Genomic DNA, 21101 nt, shown 5'->3' with positions numbered 1-21101 from the left:
TGATCACTGAACTACTAGGGGAGAATGAGCTGTAGAGGTATGTAGACACCAAAAATAAATGGTTCTGTAGGTTTTATACATTGATGCTGACCTCATTGGTTTATTAGACATACTCTAACCGAAAGCGCTTGGCAGGTATCATCATTTGCTGCACAATAGTTTTAATATCTAATCTAGTTACACCGCATAATTCCAAACACATCAATATATATATATGGGCGTTTTAGCTTTTCACTTATGTGTGGAAAAAATTTTGGATTGTAGCGGTAAATAAACACCCAGAGTAAATAATTCTGTAAGTCTTCAACATTGATGTTAACCTCATCAGTTAATTGCACACCATAGACTGTCCCATGAGGTGGTGGTCGCCAAAGTGTTTGTGTAATATCATCATTTGTTTCATACGGTCATCAAATTAGCCATGGTACATGGATACAACAGAAGGGTAATCCACGTATAATGCATACCGCGAGGTGTGACTTCGATGTTAGCCGTTTGATTTTACCATTACCGTCTAACTGGAGTAGGCCCTCAATCACTCGACACAGATAATCCACACTGATGGTCTACAGGATCTTTCGATCTTGATGGTGGCACGGAAAATAGCATTGTCAAGCCCCTAAAGTATTTCGAGCAGACTTGTCATCATCATGAAAAGTCTGACTATAAACACCCACTCGACTTTATTTAAAATGAATTTTTTTAACAGAAAGATCTTGCTTTTCTTGTCAGCGTTCGGCAAACATTTTTGCCGTCAACAAACTGGTCATAAGCGGCACTATGTTCTCACATGAACGCATACTTGAGGCCAAATGGATTTAACCGGATCACATTACACAGAAACAAATCGACCACATCTGCATCAACAAAAAGCTCAGGAGGACAATGGAGGATGTGAGAATCAAGAGAGGAGCTGATATAGCATCAAATCATCATGTGATGGTCGCCAAGATGAAATTGAAACCTAAAAAACACTGGACATTGAGGCGGACAACATCACAAAAAGTCAATACGGCTTTTCTTCGGGATACTGACGAACTCAGCGAATTCAAGATAGTCCTCAGCAACAAGTTCCAGGCCTTTCACGATCTACTCAATGGAGAGGGAACTACTATGAAGAGCAACTGGAAGGGGATAAAAGAGGCAATCAGTTTAATTTGTCATGAGGTTCTGGGCCACAATGAATGAATCACTGTTGATACACTGGATAAGATTCAAGAAAGGAGGAACAAAAAGGCAGCAATCAATACCAGCCGAACAAGAGCAGAGAAAGCCAAGGCACAAGCTGGATACACAGAAGTAAACAAGCAAGTGAAGAGGAGCATTAGAACCAACAAACGTAAATATGTGGAAGACCTAGTAACGACGGTGGAAAAGGCTGCAAGAGAAGGAAACATGAGACAATTGTATGACACAACAAAGAAATTCGCTGAAAATTACCGTAAACCTTAACGACCAGTGAAAAGCAAGGAAGGCGAGGTAATCACCAACATTGAAGAACAACAAAACAGGTGGGTAGAACACTCCAAAGAACTCTAAAATCGATCAGCCGCACTGAACCCACCCAATATCGAAGCAGCACCCACGGACGTCCCAATAGATGATGGCCCACCAACAATTGAAGAGATCATCATGGCCATCAGACAAACCAAGAGTGGCAAAGCAGCAGGACCGGACAACATTTCAGCAGAGGCACTAAAAGCAGACGTAGCAGTAACTGCAAGGATACTCCACATTCTCTTCAGTGATATTTGGGTTGAGGAGCAAGTACAAACAGACTGGAGAGAGGGGTATCTGTTCAAGATACTAGAGAAGGGGATCTCAGCAAATGTGAGAACTAAAGGGCATCGCTCCTCTCTAAATACCAGGGAAAGTCTTCAACAGGGTATTGTTCAACAGAATGAAGGACTGTATAGACACCCAACTTCGAGACCAACAGGCTGGATTTCGTAAGGATCGGTCATGTAAATACCAGTTGCTTACGCAAAACACGTCGAATCCGTTGGTCAGATACTATCAACAACAACCTACTGTGCGAGAGAACAAATCAGATTCCAGCGAAGTAAGAAATCATGAAGAAGTGGATAAGAGACATATTGAAGAAAGCATCCATTTGCGTCACAAGCAAGCTCTCACTTGGGATCCTCAAGGCCAAAGGAAGACCAAAGAACATATCACGTTGAGAAATGGAGACAGAGATCAAAATAATGAACAAGAGTTGAGTGGAACTAGAAAGGAAGGCCCAGAACAGAGTGGGTTTGAGAATGCTGGTTGACGGCACATGCTCCGCAGGGAGTAACTGGCGTAAGAAATTAAAATCCTTTCTTAGCCGTTTTCAAAATATAAATTTGGAATATGTGTCGCAGTATTAATTTTACTACACATATAGAACAGTTTTAACCATTGTTTGAGGTGGCTTTCCATTTTTTATTGATAATATATGTGAACAAGAAAGGTGTAGCGTGGCGTCGAGTTGAGATTAACTATGAACACCGCTACCAAGAAACACGTGCCAAATAGATCAGAAGGCGTAAGAAGCTCGTTCCAAATGACTCCATAAAATCCCCGAGAAGCCAAATATCAGAAGGCAATTAATGGACCAAGTCGATGTTTATTTGCTGGCGATCTCGTGGCATCGAAAGGATACCGAGATCGTGCCAGGATACAAGCTTGGTTACAGAACGTAACCGAATTCGCGCGAAGTTACAATCGAAGTGTCAGTATAAGAATGGAAGCACAAAATAGCTGTCATTAGCACAGTCAAACAAAAGCACATTAAAACAAACACTGGTACAGTTGGTTATAATAATAATTGTTTTTATTAAACCAGTCGTGTTCTCGTGATAAATGTGAGTCACTACAGGAGCCCCCGCTAGAAAGGGTTTACACTTTCGATAAATAGCGGTTTGAATCGTGGGACTGATCGGCTGACGAGCGATCGTAGGACGGAAGAATTGGCGAACAGGAAAGCGATCGTTGATCGTCGAGTTGCCAACGAAGGTCGTTTTCGGAGAACGGTACCAGGAGCGATGTGTTGTATTTATTGCTTGGGTTGGCATGCTACACCAGAGTGGTTTGTATCCAGAATCTGAAGAGGGCGTTCGTAGGGGTCCGGACCAGAAACGCTGCAGACGTAGGACGAAACCACGTTGAGCCAAAAGACCAGAAGCGACCGTAACGACCAAGTTCGAGACCAAGCGTATGCCAAGCATTCGAAACCAATATATCGACTGAGTACGTTGACAAGAGCGTGGGTGATCAGGCCAGCTTTCGCCAAAGTTGACTGAAGTCGACGGAACCAAACGGAGATGGTCGAAGGCGTGGGCTCAGGAAACAAAAAGAAAATCAAAAAGAGAAGAGTGTAGCATGCGTGTAGTATAGGAATAATCCTACACCGTATCGGTTGTTGACTGTGCGACTATTCGCGGAAGCGTACGGGCAACCGTACTCGGCGACCGGAACGTGAGACGGCAGTCTCGTTCGTATCGCGTGAGCCTGCAATCTCATCCGAGGTCAGAGGCGGCGTGGTCTGCTGATCTAGACGTGAGACTATCGTCTCGTCCGTAGACGGTGCAGATGACGCGTGCTGTTGACCGGGACGTGAGAATGAGGTCTCAGATGTATCTAGCGTGGGACCTGAAGAAGATTTAAGGATCCCGCTAGGTTTAATAGGTCTAGCATTGAATCTCAGGTTACCAGATAGGGCACTGTCATCGACGTGTGCTGGTTTGAGACGATCAACGCTGACGATCTCAACGCGTCCATATCGATCAACCTTGAAGGTCTTTTCGTGACGAGCGATCACGTGAAAAGGGCCTTCGTAAGGTTGTTGCCAAGGTTTGCGTACCGAATCTACTCGTACAAAAACATGTGAACAGGTAGATAACTCTCGAGGGAGAGCGACCTGTCGATGTTGTATTCGAGTTGACACCGGAGACAGCGTTCACATAAATGCAGACAGTCGACGGACGTTGTCTGATTTACCGAAATTAGGTCTGCTCCGTGGTGTGAAGAATTCTCCGGGCAGACGCAATGTCGTGCCGTATACCATTTCAGCGGCGGAACATTGTATATCTGCCTTCAAGCTCGTTCGAATACCTAAGAGGACGAGCGATAAGGTTTCGTACCAGTTGTCGTTCTCGTGTGCTCGTAGAGCACTTTTAAGTTGGCAATGAAACCGTTCAACTTAACCATTTGATACTGGGAGGTAGACGTTAATGCGTATGCGAATGCATTCCGTACCAAGCAGCTGGGTCAGCGAGGAGAATAAATAATAGGGGAAAATTTCTCGAATAAAGCGTGGAACTCATCGTCACGCGAATAAAAAAGTAACAAGGATTCGGTACACATACATGTGAGTCTATTATATTAATACTATTCTTATCGTTATCCGTCATGTCGAGTATATTATATATTAAATATGAAAATATACGACAGACGTGGATAGATAAATCATAGACTCACCGAATTGGCTCCTTTGGAAGATTTGACCAGAAGCAGAGGCGTGTTCCAAAATACGGGTCACCAATTGTCGCGTGTCCCAAACTTTGGGATCACCAATTGTAGCGTGGCGTCGAGTTGAGATTAACTATGAACACCGCTACCAAGAAACACGTGCCAAATAGATCAGAAGGCGTAAGAAGCTCGTTCCAAATGACTCCATAAAATCCCCGAGAAGCCAAATATCAGAAGGCAATTAATGGACCAAGTCGATGTTTATTTGCTGGCGATCTCGTGGCATCGAAAGGATACCGAGATCGTGCCAGGATACAAGCTTGGTTACAGAACGTAACCGAATTCGCGCGAAGTTACAATCGAAGTGTCAGTATAAGAATGGAAGCACAAAATAGCTGTCATTAGCACAGTCAAACAAAAGCACATTAAAACAAACACTGGTACAGTTGGTTATAATAATAATTGTTTTTATTAAACCAGTCGTGTTCTCGTGATAAATGTGAGTCACTACAGGAGCCCCCGCTAGAAAGGGTTTACACTTTCGATAAATAGCGGTTTGAATCGTGGGACTGATCGGCTGACGAGCGATCGTAGGACGGAAGAATTGGCGAACAGGAAAGCGATCGTTGATCGTCGAGTTGCCAACGAAGGTCGTTTTCGGAGAACGGTACCAGGAGCGACGTGCTGTATTTGATGCTTGGGTTGGCATGCTACACCAGAGTGTTTTGTATCCAGAATCTGAAGAGGGCGTTCGTAGGGGTCCGGACCAGAAACGCTGCAGACGTAGGACGAAACCACGTTGAGCCAAAAGACCAGAAGCGACCGTAACGACCAAGTTCGAGACCAAGCGTATGCCAAGCATTCGAAACCAATATATCGACTGAGTACGTTGACAAGAGCGTGGGTGATCAGGCCAGCTTTCGCCAAAGTTGACTGAAGTCGACGGAACCAAACGGAGATGGTCGAAGGCGTGGGCTCAGGAAACAAAAAGAAAATCAAAAAAGAGAAGAGTGTAGCATGCGTGTAGTATAGGAATAATCCTACACCGTATCGGTTGTTGACTGTGCGACTATTCGCGGAAGCGTACGGGCAACCGTACTCGGCGACCGGAACGTGAGACGGCAGTCTCGTTCGTATCGCGTGAGCCTGCAATCTCATCCGAGGTCAGAGGCGGCGTGGTCTGCTGATCTAGACGTGAGACTATCGTCTCGTCCGTAGACGGTGCAGATGACGCGTGCTGTTGACCGGGACGTGAGAATGAGGTCTCAGATGTATCTAGCGTGGGACCTGAAGAAGATTTAAGGATCCCGCTAGGTTTAATAGGTCTAGCATTGAATCTCAGGTTACCAGATAGGGCACTGTCATCGACGTGTGCTGGTTTGAGACGATCAACGCTGACGATCTCAACGCGTCCATATCGATCAACCTTGAAGGTCTTTTCGTGACGAGCGATCACGTGAAAAGGGCCTTCGTAAGGTTGTTGCCAAGGTTTGCGTACCGAATCTACTCGTACAAAAACATGTGAACAGGTAGATAACTCTCGAGGGAGAGCGACCTGTCGATGTTGTATTCGAGTTGACACCGGAGACAGCGTTCACATAAATGCAGACAGTCGACGGACGTTGTCTGATTTACCGAAATTAGGTCTGCTCCGTGGTGTGAAGAATTCTCCGGGCAGACGCAATGTCGTGCCGTATACCATTTCAGCGGCGGAACATTGTATATCTGCCTTCAAGCTCGTTCGAATACCTAAGAGGACGAGCGATAAGGTTTCGTACCAGTTGTCGTTCTCGTGTGCTCGTAGAGCACTTTTAAGTTGGCAATGAAACCGTTCAACTTAACCATTTGATACTGGGAGGTAGACGTTAATGCGTATGCGAATGCATTCCGTACCAAGCAGCTGGGTCAGCGAGGAGAATAAATAATAGGGGAAAATTTCTCGAATAAAGCGTGGAACTCATCGTCACGCGAATAAAAAAGTAACAAGGATTCGGTACACATACATGTGAGTCTATTATATTAATACTATTCTTATCGTTATCCGTCATGTCGAGTATATTATATATTAAATATGAAAATATACGACAGACGTGGATAGATAAATCATAGACTCACCGAATTGGCTCCTTTGGAAGATTTGACCAGAAGCAGAGGCGTGTTCCAAAATACGGGTCACCAATTGTCGCGTGTCCCAAACTTTGGGATCACCAATTGTAGCGTGGCGTCGAGTTGAGATTAACTATGAACACCGCTACCAAGAAACACGTGCCAAATAGATCAGAAGGCGTAAGAAGCTCGTTCCAAATGACTCCATAAAATCCCCGAGAAGCCAAATATCAGAAGGCAATTAATGGACCAAGTCGATGTTTATTTGCTGGCGATCTCGTGGCATCGAAAGGATACCGAGATCGTGCCAGGATACAAGCTTGGTTACAGAACGTAACCGAATTCGCGCGAAGTTACAATCGAAGTGTCAGTATAAGAATGGAAGCACAAAATAGCTGTCATTAGCACAGTCAAACAAAAGCACATTAAAACAAACACTGGTACAGTTGGTTATAATAATAATTGTTTTTATTAAACCAGTCGTGTTCTCGTGATAAATGTGAGTCACTACAAATTCTTGATTGAATCTAATAAGCCTGGTAAACTTAAAAATTGAACGATGATAATATTCTAGCCAAATTCTATATATTGAAAATAGAATTGCGGTTTTCGAATTCTATCTGACTTTAAATGAACATATAAGGGTGTTCATAGTTAGCATATTTTTTCGAATATCATATACCAGTACTGTAATTAACAATTGTGCTACACACCGACCAGATATATCCGATTTTACTATATTTGACATGACATAGTGTGCATAATATCGGAGAATAAATATTTATCAAACTTTCGCTAATCTTTATCTGCTGCTTTAAATATCCTTGTTGACTTTTTTTTATATTTCAATAGAAATGTTTAAGATGACTGAGTAATGTATCGAGAATCTTCACTGATTGAAAATCAACCTCATTCATTGTTTCATAATTTATACAAGATATATCGATTTTTTGAAATGAACTTTTAGGTCTTTTATTATCTAGTCCTCATTCCGAATTCGAAATATTTAGCCTAGCCAACAGCCGATTACTAAATTGGATTTGCAACTGGTCTCGTAAATTGGACTTTGCTGTTCGTTTTTATTGTTTATGTACAAAATCTTTGAACCTCTGATAATTTATCACACCATTATATAAAACTTTTATCTCGTTCTGCATTCAAAATTAGTACTATGTGCATGACTGATTAATAATTTATTGAAAGTTCCATATAACAAAGAGACTGATTTGTCTCGAAAAGCTGGATTCTTGGCCAGGTTATAATCATTTTTACCAATGTATATTAGGAAATTGTCCTAGGTGTTTTTTTATCTTCAAAGAACACTATATATGCCTGGTCTGATTAATAACGTGTGACTTGTTGAGTTAATTTAACCCTAATGAAAATTGTATTGTATGCTACTTATCAATATTCAGCAACCCGTTTCGTTTTTAATAACTTTTGAGAATATCCTTGACCATTGGCATAAGCTGACGGTATCTAGTTTATTTATTATTGTGATCATATATATTCTTAATACTTGCGATATATATTCCCAATTATAGTATATTTATTGAGTGTTCGTCTTATTGCATCAATTCTCATGTTATTTCATAATCTTGCATTTTGGTTTCCTCGATTTGAAGTGTCACTCGGTCGTGTGGTTCAAGCTTCTATTGGGAAATAACACTTAGAATGATTGAAATAACAGCAAACTAATCCATATTCACAAAATTCAAATTAACAAGAACTTTACAGTTTAAAGGACTGAATGTACGAGAATATGTCGAAGAATTTTTCCATTGGATATCTACTCAGTGTTTCATTTGATAATAATTAAAATTTTCAAAGGATCGATTTGCTATACGACCGATCCCTTGTTCCAGATGGCTTTTATCAAACTCGTTATGAGTTCAAAATTTTCAGCACTAGTATGTGGTGATTGTAATAAGTGTTAGAAAGCAATCGACAATTGGTATAAAAACAAGATTTTGTGATTATTAATATCGACCAACATAATATATGCAGACAAACTAAAAGACAGGTGATTCTTTACTTGAGACTCGACCTTTAGTAGTTTAGTTCTTCTCTCTATAATTAAAAAAAACCCACTGTCACTATTGCATTACTCCACAATTTTCAAGTCGTTATCACAACATCATAACATTGACAGTAAATCCGTTGCTAAACTATATAACTGTACTGACAAACTATTATTCATAATATTTGAATAGTTCGGGTGAGATGAAGATTTAAATTAGAATGTAAAATACGACTGAACAAGAATGTTCTAATTTATATAACTGATTTTATGTTTCATTTGAACTGACTATTTACCCGATTGTTATGTAAAAAAGATGACGTTTAAAGTTAAATAACTATACCAAAGAATTTTACACATTTCTTGATAGATAATTATTTGTACATTGATCAAACACTTTCAAAACTACATAGCTAAATAAATATATGAGAAAACTACATAACGATATGGAGGTTTATTTTTCAGAAAATTATCCAAGTCTTAAAATGATAAAACTTTATTTTAAAGCTCTGGGAGATTGTTAGAAAATTCTAGAATACAATAAACTACGTTCTCTTTTAATCTAATCTGTTAAATGTCAAATATGATGTTAGTGTTGAAATCGTATTTAAGAGACTTTTTAAACCAGTAAGCTTTTTGAAATCCTATAAACATTCTCTATTTTATGTTCTGTAAAAAAACTCCAGTTTACCTTATGTAATTAGTATCTATTTCTGTTGACTGTTCATAGGACACGTATGAAAGGGAGTCCTAAAATTGGTTAGGAATCTAGTGTTTTAATGTATGTGTGCGCATTAAATTATAATTTAAGCTCAATAGGAACTATTATAATTCATTTTAAACAAAATTAAAATTAATTTATACCTTTCATTTTTCAAACTTAGACTTTGGATAGGAAATGAAGAAGTCACATTACCATTTTTAGTATTAAAGTATGAATTTTGTGAACGAAAAAGTCTACTGGAAATTTATGATAATGATACTCAACCCAAATAATTTACAATATCTTACGTAAAATATAAGCCTATCTTTAGAAATAATTCAAAAATAAAAGATAAGTGAGATCATGAACCGATTGATGTTAGACCACCATTGATAACCTGGGAGCACTGAATGGCCGTTTCGTCCTATTGTGGGACTCTTCAGCAGTGCACATCCACGGTCCTGCTCGCGGAATTCAAACCCAGGGTCCGCAGTCTCGCGTGCGAACGCTTAACATAAGGGATCACTGAGTCGGCATCCAATGGTGTTAATATCTAACCTCAACCAATCCACGAAGTTGTGCGATCATCTTCCATTGTACTGAGGTAGACACCTATTTCCACCCGAAACAGATTGGCTTCACTGGCCACGGCTTCTCACCAGAACTCCGAGAATTTTCTCACGAAGCTAGTCACTAGTGAGCACATGGTAATTATCAGTTTAAGGGTCCCACAATAGGACGAAACGGCCGTTCAGTGTTTCCAAGTGTTCAGTGGTGGTCTAACATCAATCAGTTCATGATCTCAATCGAAAACTTAACAATCTTCACAACCCCTTAACTGAAAAGATAAGTGGTAGTACAATCAATATTGGAGAAACAATTTTGTTAAAATATACATCCAAGTCATGCAATTTTCTCATCTGATTAAATCTATTCACATAAGAAAACTTACTTAGAATTTAGTTTAGCTCTTTGATAGACATGATAGATATGAGATTCATGAGAACTCACGTATAATCCCAGTACTTTTGTTCATATATATCTTAGAACCATTACTATTGTTTTACGGAATCATGATGTAAGTTATGCTTAAGTTTTTAGAATAGGATAATCTGTTGAAATAATAAGCTAATTGATGAAGCTATGAATTTATATCAGCTTGAACAGATTATACTATTATAATTGGGAAGCAATATCGAGACATCCCTTCAAGATTCAGATAACCAAATGGAGACTGACGAATGTCAGTACCGTATATAAGCGACATAAAGATATAAATACTTGCTAATGCACATTCATTGTATGGTTTTCATAAGCATTGATATAATTCATTAAAGTTATTCAGTTTTAACTTTATTTTAGCTATACTCATTTGAAGTATTGCGGCTTGGATTGTTACCAATGATATGATGGAAAGAAAAGTCAATTTTCGATTGATTAACTCATTATGAATTTTGTTCAAGGTTACTTCCGTTTTGATTCAATGTAATGATTACTTAATGTAGTATTTCTTTTCTCTTCTCGCATGATATTTTATTCTGTATAATATACGATATTCTTGTATTCCATTGACATGAACTATGCTCAATATGTGATTTGTTATAACTCTAGGTATTTTTCCTATATGTGATTTCATCCTAATTAATCAAAATGGGTGTACAATCAATATATAAATGAGTGTATTTTCTACTAGAGTCGTCGTCGTCGTGTTTTGGGGTTAATAAATCATCACTTATACCAGTCTTTGTGTTCTTACTTTAACGTCGTGGAAATTGTAGAGGTCCGTCGTTCCGAGTATAAGTGATAAGCATTTCCGAAATAACAGTCGGCGACGACCAGATACAAAAAGTAGCATTAAAAGAGCCAAGACAATAAGCATTCAAACTACAAGTTATAACAAACAATTTGTGCCAGATTCTATTAAGTCTATAAAGAATTTTGATGAAAGTTGTCAGAAAGTTTGATTTCTTTAGGTGATATAGCTCTGGTTGAATTCAGTAAATATTTACAAATAATTATAAATGATAAATATAATGATACAATGAGTGACTTATACTTAATACTGAACTTATTATTTAAGTGTGCTATTCAAATTTAAAAGATGTATATTTATTCAAAGTACGATTAAACATAAATGGACGAGGATGAAAACAATATTTAAAGCTAAAAAGGCTAGATCATAGTTATTAACTGTATGCAAGTACTAGTTAGTTCCAGCTAAAACATCTCAGTATCTATTGAAATGATTTTAAGATTAAGGATAGTCATTCTCTATACTTAAATGTTTGATCTAAGTAATCCGTAGGTCGAACAATCAGATAATAATAATAAAAGGCTGAACACATTTATGGTGCTGATCAGCTGTGGTCAAATGGAAAGTTCTATAATGCAAAACAGAACACCCATTTGTGAGTAACGTCAAAACATTTCTCATATATCCACCATGTAATTGTTGTATTTTTTAATGAATTTGTCAAATAAATGAGAAAAGTTAGTCTTTATCTTTTAATATGATGGTGTAATCCTAAATTTCCGCTATTTGTTCTAATAAGCTGTAGAGCTATTGCTATTGGAGATTCTTTATTAATAGTCATATTAACTGTTACTTATTTTATTGTCAATTTTACTTCTAAACCCGCCTAGTCTTTCGTTTTTTTTAATATCAAGGAGATATTTTGTCTAACTTATTATATAACGAGACTAAAAGTTTTTAAGATTAGTTAAAAGTCACTTTTAGGATTAATTCATTCTTCTAAATTACTTAATATTACATACTGTTCTCTATTGCTTTTACTTGAACTTTAGAGACAATATTTTGGTTTGCTACATAGACTACTGAAGGAAATTAGTAGGCTAGATGGTGAATCTTTTAATGTTACCATAAATATCGCTGCGGATATACTTTTGAAATATTTTAAAGAACAGGTGTTATTCTATGAGATGTAAACTATCCACTCTACTTATATATTTCGTTTACAGTTTTAAATAGTTAAATATAACTCTTTGTATTTTGATGACCTAAAGAAATGTGTAATTGAAAGCTTTCGATCTAATTTTTTTGCAGATGGTGTAACAGAAATTACCGATAAGGAAGTAATAGTTTAAGAAATAAAACCTATTATAATAAATATATAAATAATATTTACACATAAATTCATCAAGTAAATCAATGATAACTTCATAGTGTTTTTATGAACAAAAAATCTTATTTTTCTTTACTCACTTGGGTGATTAAACAGTGAATAAGGGAAACTTACGTGGTATATTACAATGGTTACAATTCCATCTTATAAATATTGTATATTCAATCTATTATTCCTGTACACATTGATTCAACATTGATAAACATCAATTTGAAGCAAAGTTCAATAATGATTATTATTTTATTCTATAGTTACTTTCATATTTTATTTAGGGAGATTTCGTAGAGATTGGTTTAAGTTGTAGGTTGTATTTATTACGGATTGCTACCTTGATATGGTGATCAGGCTTGAATCAATCGAGCTATACTGGCTGGAACAGTCGTTTCTCAAGGTCCTACTATGCAAGACAGGTCGGTTGAAGAGCGGTAAGACTAAGAGCAGATAACACGAGGTCTGAGGGCGAAGTCGTACTGCTGAATGTACAGAGGTGTGACAGCAGTAACGTGTTTCCTTCAGACAACCAGCATGACAGCGATGCTGCCTTCCCAAAAGGAGGGGTGGGGTTAGGAAAGGTCGACCCTAAAAATGTACACATCGCCTTATCCCACGGATATCCATCTCCGACGGGAAGGTCTCAACAAGTACGGAACTAACAGGAAAGTTACTCATAAAAAGGTCATGTGTTACCGACTTCAAGCATTTGTACCTTGAGCACTGAGGTCACGCTTTCAGGTCACTAGAACCACCTCTAATCCAATCTCTTTTTCAGGTGACTCCAGAAGAACCCTTCCACGGTGTGGGCAACCGGGAAGTGATAACCTCCCTCATACCTCTAACAGAACTCTCTGATTTTAGTTAAAGTATCATAGGAAACCAGGTAGCACGGAATAGCTGTTCCGTCTCAGTTTGAGACTGCTGAGCAGTGTGCATACACGAGCCTGCTACGGGGATTGAACCCAGGAGTCCTAAGTTAGAACGAATTGGCTGTCCAGTGTACTAGGTTTTTATTAAAACTTTAATGTTTATTAACTGAAAGTTTTTAAAATAGAATTAGTCTTATTGCTCAAGTAAGCACTAGCAACGCTTTTTAATACAACAATCAAATCCATAAAGCTCAAACAATACTCTTTTACCATGGGTATTAACTTAACCTAAAAAAAATTTTCTTTATCATGAAAAAAATTATTTTCACTTTATAAAAAAACAGATGAATCGACGAACATAAACACCGCTAAAAAGTATAAATAATAGCGATATCTGAGGTTTAAGAATGTTACAAATGATAATACAAAATAAAAGCCTCATTATGTTATAACTAATACAATAATCAATATGTTATTATTCTTAAAGAGTGAATGAAGCACATTTACTTACCGCTTTCTTATTATGATTACAATAAATTTTAAATAAACAAATGAATGAATCCATTTTACGGCGCTATCTAACTCATTAAAATATATACATTCTAAAAACTATTCCAACAACAACAAAAAAAACAGAACTATAGTAACATGATAATAAAAAGACTTGATTTATTTCAGTGATATGCATCAGTTGCTCACAGCTTAAATACAGTAGTAATAACTATTTAGAAAAAAATGAGGATGCATACATACTTCATATTATGTTTACTGAAGCAGGTAGATTATAGTTATATAGATTATTGGTAAAAGGTAAACGTTTTAAAAAATTATAAAGGATTCTAGCTGACACTTTCATAGATATTGGCTTTTATTAATCTAATTATATTTTATTATTGAGTTCGGTTAATGCTTCTCTGTAAACCTGGTATAATGATTGTTGTTGGGGTGATCCAGAAGATTGCTTGCAAAAGACAATCAAGTATCAGGAAATACTAAGAGGCGTTTCATTCAATCAGCGTTCACTTGGAGTCTTGGCCAAAAATATCAAGGAAGCGAAACTTCACATTCAGAGGCTCTGATTGGTTGGCTGCTACACTGCTACTATGTTTAGTAGCATTCCAGAATCTTCTAGCAATCCAAGGACATTTAAAATATTATAAAAAAACCTGTATTTTCTGTATAAAAATGAACCTTGGAGTAAACTACTTCTCGCATACTTTGAGTCTTCTCTTTCGTGTTCAGGTCGCTGTCTAGTTCTAGCATGGGGGTTACAGAATAGCTTAGGAGACGAATATAGCGTTCAATCCGCAAGACTTATCAATTGTACATATACACTTTTTCATATATATATAGTGAATACGATTGTATTTAAGCTGTAAGCAACTGAAGAGTAATTCTGAAATGAATAAATTATCATTTATATTCTACTACAGTTGTTATTCTTGTTTCATTGGAATTTATAAATAAATAAATAAACAGATAAAAAAACTGGGAGAACATTGAAATTCCCTTCATGATGAAGATATATATATATATATATATATTAGTATTTGATAAATCTAAAAATAAATTGAAACGTTACAACAAATGTAACTCAACCAGTTGAATAGAAATTTTATATTACAAGTCATTTACAATTTGATCGATTTTGTAAAAATAAATTTTCATTGGACATTGAAAGTAAATTCACTAAAATTCAACTTTAAAAAGAAATCCTTCTATGGATTAAACAATATTCAAATAGACCAATAATAATAATAATAATAATAATAATAATAAATTGAATAATCTTTAATAATAATCATTACATCTTATCGATCAATTGACATTTATGATGTGAATTATAGACATCCTTATTGATTCACCTTCTCAACATTTTGCTTACAATTATTCAATTCTTTATGATATTGTTTCATTAATTCAAGTACATTCGTTGTAGAATATGTATCAGTTGTCTTGAAACGAGAAAATGATGATGGTCTAGAAACACATTTATTAATATTACTAATACTACTACTACTACAAGATGCTGTGACAGAATTTCCAGGCAAATTATTAAGTGAATGAATTGTTGATAAATTCATTTGTTCATATTCCTTTTCTTTTTTAGATGCATTCAAACTATTATTCACTAATTCATTTGAATTATGTACTGGATAAAATGATAACCATGGATCAATTAGAAGTTGATTAGCGGTTAAACGATAAGCTGGATCAACAGTTAATAAACGTATTAAACATTCTTTACATAATGATGTTATATAATTGCCTAATTTTTCTATTATCTTTTGTATATTAGGTTGATTTAATTCATTGATTAACTGTTTTTCATTTTGTGAATTAAATGGTGTTTGATTTGTTAATAATATAAAGATAATGACACCTAAACTCCATAAGTCACATTGACGTGTATATGATCGTCCATTCAATACTTCCGGTGCCATGTACAATAGTGTACCACATGGATTAGCTAATACTTCTTCACTTTTGCGTACTTCTATGGCTAAGCCAAAATCAATTAATTTCGTTTGTAATTCTCTAGGTGGATATTTATTTTCCACATTTATACAATAATTATCATCAAGTTGAAATGATGGGATTCTAGGTTGGATGTTTGAAACATGATTTGTTTTTGTATTACATTCTAATAATGTAGAATCATGTCTACAGCAAACAGGCAATGGTTTTGTGCTTGAATTTACTGATTTATTTCGAGTAAATACAGATGAACATATTGTTTCAGTTGTTATTGTTGTCGTCGTTGTTATTTCTGATCGTGTACCACTGTGACTGGAACACGAGTCATTATGCACCTCGATGTGTTCATTTTCAGGTTTTTGATGCTTAATAAGAGAATCGAAAGAAATTATTCTACTGTCCGATGAATATTTAAAATTTGACTTAAAGTTCACCGGAGGTATAGTACGAAAATCTAATTCTACTTTGTTTAATAACATAATATTTCCAGGTTTTAAATCTCTATGTACAATACCTCGATTATGCAAATAAGATAAAGCTGAAGCTATTTGCTTTACAATAGCTACCACAATATATTCTTGTAGTCCAGTATTTTCTGGTAATTGTTTCATATAATGATCTAGTGAATTGCCTTCACATAATTCAGTTATGAGGAATATAACTTTTGGTGATTCAGCAACAGATAAAAGTTTTATAATTCCAGGATGTTTAACATGTCTTAATATAGATATTTCACGATCTAAACGAGCACGCTCGCTTGCAGAGAAGGAGTTTATGCGTGAAATCTACAATGACAATGAAAAAAAGGAATTGGAGATATTACGTTAAAGATATGAAGCCAATTTTAATCTAAAAAAAGATATTGTTTCTAAAGGGATGTGGCGGTTTTTTCTCAAACAAAAGTGCTACTATATGGTAGTAGTAAGTGGTAATAAAAATGACGTGACACGTATTTGTCATCCGTAAACTGTTGCTAGCTTAACACACATGACTTAAAGTGACTAATCAAACGCCTTCAATATCTCCCAATGAGATCGGATCTCATATCTATTAGGAAGCAAAAGCTATAAAGATTCGAGTAGACAACCCTTGATTTTTCTGTTCTAAAGAAGCTTATTATACCTTTGTCTTTCGTTCGGCCAAAGGGAAACTGACGGACACTGTCATCAATGCTGTCTACCCTTTTTTGATTTCCTCTGTTCACTTCCTTTGTATCTGTTTTTACTTCTGACATACTTAAAATGATTAACCACTCATACATTTCATATAAAATAATTTATCAAAGTCAATTTTAGCAAGTTCAATTCTGATCCCATTGCCAAAATATGTGTTCATATTATTTATTATAATTATCATGACTACCACACCTGCCATCTCATTATTACTTTATATTTGTGACTTAATATGATCAGTTAAGTAATATATTTGTTTCGTAGACTGACAAAGTGCGTTGATTGATTTAGTATTTCACATATACATGGGAATATTACTGTATATTAGAAAGTAAAGAATGATAATTTTATTGTAACAATACTGTTTGCTTATATTATATTGTTTTGATTTATATGATGTGACATATTAAATAATTGTTTTTTTTAATTATTTGAGATTAAGAGATAAATTTTGATTAATACACCACTCACAAATTAACCTGTGTGAGAGACTTGGAACAGTTTTGTGAATATTGGACTTAAAAGTTTTATTTATTGAGTGATTACAAAACTCTACAATTTTCACTAACATTTTCCCTAAAGTGGATTCAGTTCTTAATAATAATAGTAATAGAGTGAAACAGTAATTGAAGGATTACATTAAATGAAAAAACGATTATGTATGTAAGTTTGAAGGTCGAGTTTTTGATACAATAGGTTGTTATGGATTTAAGAATACCAATGTATTTATGCATTTAAGAAATAAAGCAGTCACCTGATGAAGTCTCATTTTGACTGAGACCGAAACAAGCATACTTGGCACGGTATGATAGTGGAGATTACTCATCCTAAAAATGATTTATGCCGTAAACTGACTTGAATTTAGGTAGTAGATGTAGTCTGCTGAAAAGTTATATATTATGATTGGACAGATGTCCAGCGTGCTCGTCAGTTTTAAATACTTATCTAGTTGAGGTGAGTCGAATGAAGTAAACTGCTTCTTAAGTGATAAAATTTCGGTATAATATAAAGTATTTGACCTACTTTTACTCATTAAGAAAAAATCGGATTCCGCGCTAAATATAACTGATTGACTGAAGTTGTAAGAACGCACTAAGCAAACAAACTCCAAATGACTATCACATGACACGTTTGTTCAAAATAACTTCACACTGACATCGTGTACAGAAAAAACACTACATAATAATTAGGTCAGTTATATGCGTAGTCATAGCAAGCGGTTATATTCATAATCAAACAAATGGAGCAAATGACCAAAGTTATGAGATTTCTTTTAGGTAAACTTGTCACCATAGGTAATAATTAATGAATAAAAGCACACATGTTCACACTAAACTGAAAATAAGCTAATTATACTTGCAAATCAGATATATAGTACCGAATCACCGTTAAACAGGGATATGTAATCGAATCAATACGCATTCCCACACAAATCAGTGGTGTGTTGATTATTCTGAAGTCTAAATTATAAACGTTATGACAAACCGCCATAAGTTTTACTTGTTGAGTTAACAAATAAATGAATCAAGTTGTGAGTAGTAATCATGACTATTAATATTACTGTATGCCAAAATGGTGAATTTGCTTGACAATAGAAAAGTATTTGATGACGTATAATATTGATTCAGTCACTATCAACACAAAGCCTGAAATAGATATAAGTTGACTTAAGTCCCCGTAAATCATTAGGACTAGATAAAGTCAACAAAATACAAAACAAAAGGAAAATAAAAAACATAGCAGTAACGACAATGAAGGAGATTAAGCAATAATAGTAGGGTTTGAAAGGACGAAATGGGAAGGTGTACACGAAAGAATGTTGGAATTCAAAATCTAGAAGAACTAGAGTGAGTCTGTCGGCACTGCTGAGAAAGACTTTTAGTTATTACATTTAAAGTCTTCGGTCAAGTTTTAGTGCATTTTTCTAAGCTGTTTAAACTTTTGAAAAGTATTGACAGAAGTATAAACTGCATTGTTTGTCCATTTTTAGAAATCTCCATTAATAGACCATTCCGCATTACTGTTACACAAATTCAATTAAAATAGTCGATGATATGTACATTCAGCTAGTAGTAGTTTATTTAATGTTTAAAAGTGGAGCTGGCAATTAACAAGTTTTTTTATTAGATCTTATTATACATATCTCATAAACTATTTTAATCAGTCTAGACAAAACAAAGGAGATAAACAAAATAATGTCATATGCTGGGGATAAGATACTAGGTTTTACATTAATGTATACTATAAACTGCAACAGACAACCACCTTTAACTAGACAATTTGCCAGTTATATATCATAATGTTACTTATTCAAGTGGAAGTTAAGTTAGATAAAATCAGAATACTGAATGTTGACAAGTTCTGAAACTATCTATCCAACTAACATTCATTCCTCAAAATAGCCTTCAAGAGACAAACCAGAAAAATATACTTAGTTGAAAAATAAGATGAATACTTAGTAACTTTATGAGCCACAAGTGGTTGGGTGATGCAATTTAACTCCTAAAGTCGTCCAAATTCGAAAGACTTCTCCCTACAAGTAGTCAGAAGGTCAGTTTCATTATAATAAAACTCGGTAATATTTGATATTGAGCGGTGTAAAATTTATGTCAAGCCTAAAATTCATGTCGTTTACTAGGTTATCTTACTAATGGTGAACAATTTGTGGTGCTGTCACAGTGACGGTTGCACAGTTCCCATTTGATGGAAATTGCCTTCACTTGTATGCAAAAAACTGGAACTTATCATATTTTTTATTATCTCACCCGCTTAAATGGTATAAGACAAACAAGTCACCCAAAGTGGTGGTAATTTGGAAAATCGGAGCCATTTGGAGCGAGTTTTCCTAATGGCACTGTGAAAAAGAGTTTAAATTTCACCCCTGATTCACATAGGACTAACCGGGAGCAAGCAACAAACGAGAGTTTATACAAAATTCTATAGGTAACCAAAGGATTATCGTCAAAAACTCTTATGTCTTTCTGTAAAGAAAATTTGTTTGACATCATATGGTAAAAGATTTTCATACTACATTGTATCTTTTTATTAACAGTTGGTGTTTACATATCGTATCTGCCTTTATTACAGGACAACTTATTTTTATGAAACATCATCTGTAAACATGAAATAAAAATCAAGCAATTGATAATTATAGGTCCAGCAGTATTGTAAGTTTAATTTAATGAAGTATTTCGATGCGACTCTTTGTGTTGGAATAGTTGTTTTATTCACATATGTTTCAAATAAGTTTCGGTGTTGATTTATAGATTGATATAAGGGCGTGGTCACACTGAAAATTAAAATAATAGATACAATTTGCTGAAAATTCCAAGGTTATATAGATTTTTGTGGAAGTCTATATAAATCGTAATATATCATTGATTAAAAGTATCACCACCTTAAAAAAACAAGCACATGAAATATGCTAGCTTCTTATCACGCGAAAGTGAACTTTTAAGTGACAGACGAAATTTGTTTACCTTGTTTGATCGTATGTGTGGCCTAATATGGTCACATCTAGTTCAGGATAGTCGTTGACCGTTATGCTTTACAAATGAGTGAATAATGAATTGTCACACGAAACGCCTAAAAACTAGAATTACGTATCTACTCTTTGAAAGTCAGGTGTCATTTGATGTCAAGTATTGGTGCAAGGAAGATTAGTAATGTCTTACAATTCATCAAAAACACATGTATATATATGTGATGACAAACAATACGTCTAGCTTCTAGACGTACTTACTTTCTTAATTGCACAGTTCACACCATCAGTTTTTCTCGAAGCATGATAAACAATGCCAAATGTACCTTCACCGATGACTGGACCAATGTCATATTCATCTTTTAGCTGCGAAGGGGTATTAATACGAACATATGCAAAACCGCTCTTCTTCGAACTTGTGCTACATGAAATTTCTTGTTCTATTTCATCCCCTGATGTGCTGCTTCTATTTTTCATTAAATCGATTCATCAAACAGCTTCCATAAGCTAAACATGTTAGGGCAATGCACCGAATATTTTAAATAATTGCCAAAATTGTAAAGTTGTATTATTGAATGTAAAATATTAAATGGAAGTAAAATAAAATATTAAACATATTCTTAAATAAACAAGTAAATACAATTTTGTTTAGAACAATAATGTCGTAGCAACCATTGTCA

General features: G+C 35.4%; 1 protein-coding gene across 1 annotated transcript; it reads right to left on the bottom strand.

Annotated features, from left to right (window-relative positions):
* Positions 1–14684: 14684 nt before the first annotated feature.
* STK33 (Serine/threonine-protein kinase 33) lies at positions 14685–20898 on the bottom strand (the record flags this gene model as incomplete). The annotated part of the gene is made up of 2 exons (XM_012936634.3): positions 14685–16553; positions 20683–20898. The coding sequence occupies 2 exons, from the start codon at positions 20896–20898 to the stop codon at positions 15144–15146; spliced, it is 1626 nt and encodes a 541-aa protein (XP_012792088.2). The 3' UTR covers positions 14685–15143.
* Between the last annotated feature and the right edge of the window lie 203 nt (positions 20899–21101).

The sequence above is a fragment of the Schistosoma haematobium genome, chromosome 3 (assembly GCF_000699445.3).
Source record: "Schistosoma haematobium chromosome 3, whole genome shotgun sequence".
NCBI lineage: Eukaryota > Metazoa > Platyhelminthes > Trematoda > Strigeidida > Schistosomatidae > Schistosoma > Schistosoma haematobium.
The sequence above is the reverse complement of the archived record's forward strand: the minus strand, read 5'-3'. Positions and strand labels throughout refer to the sequence as shown.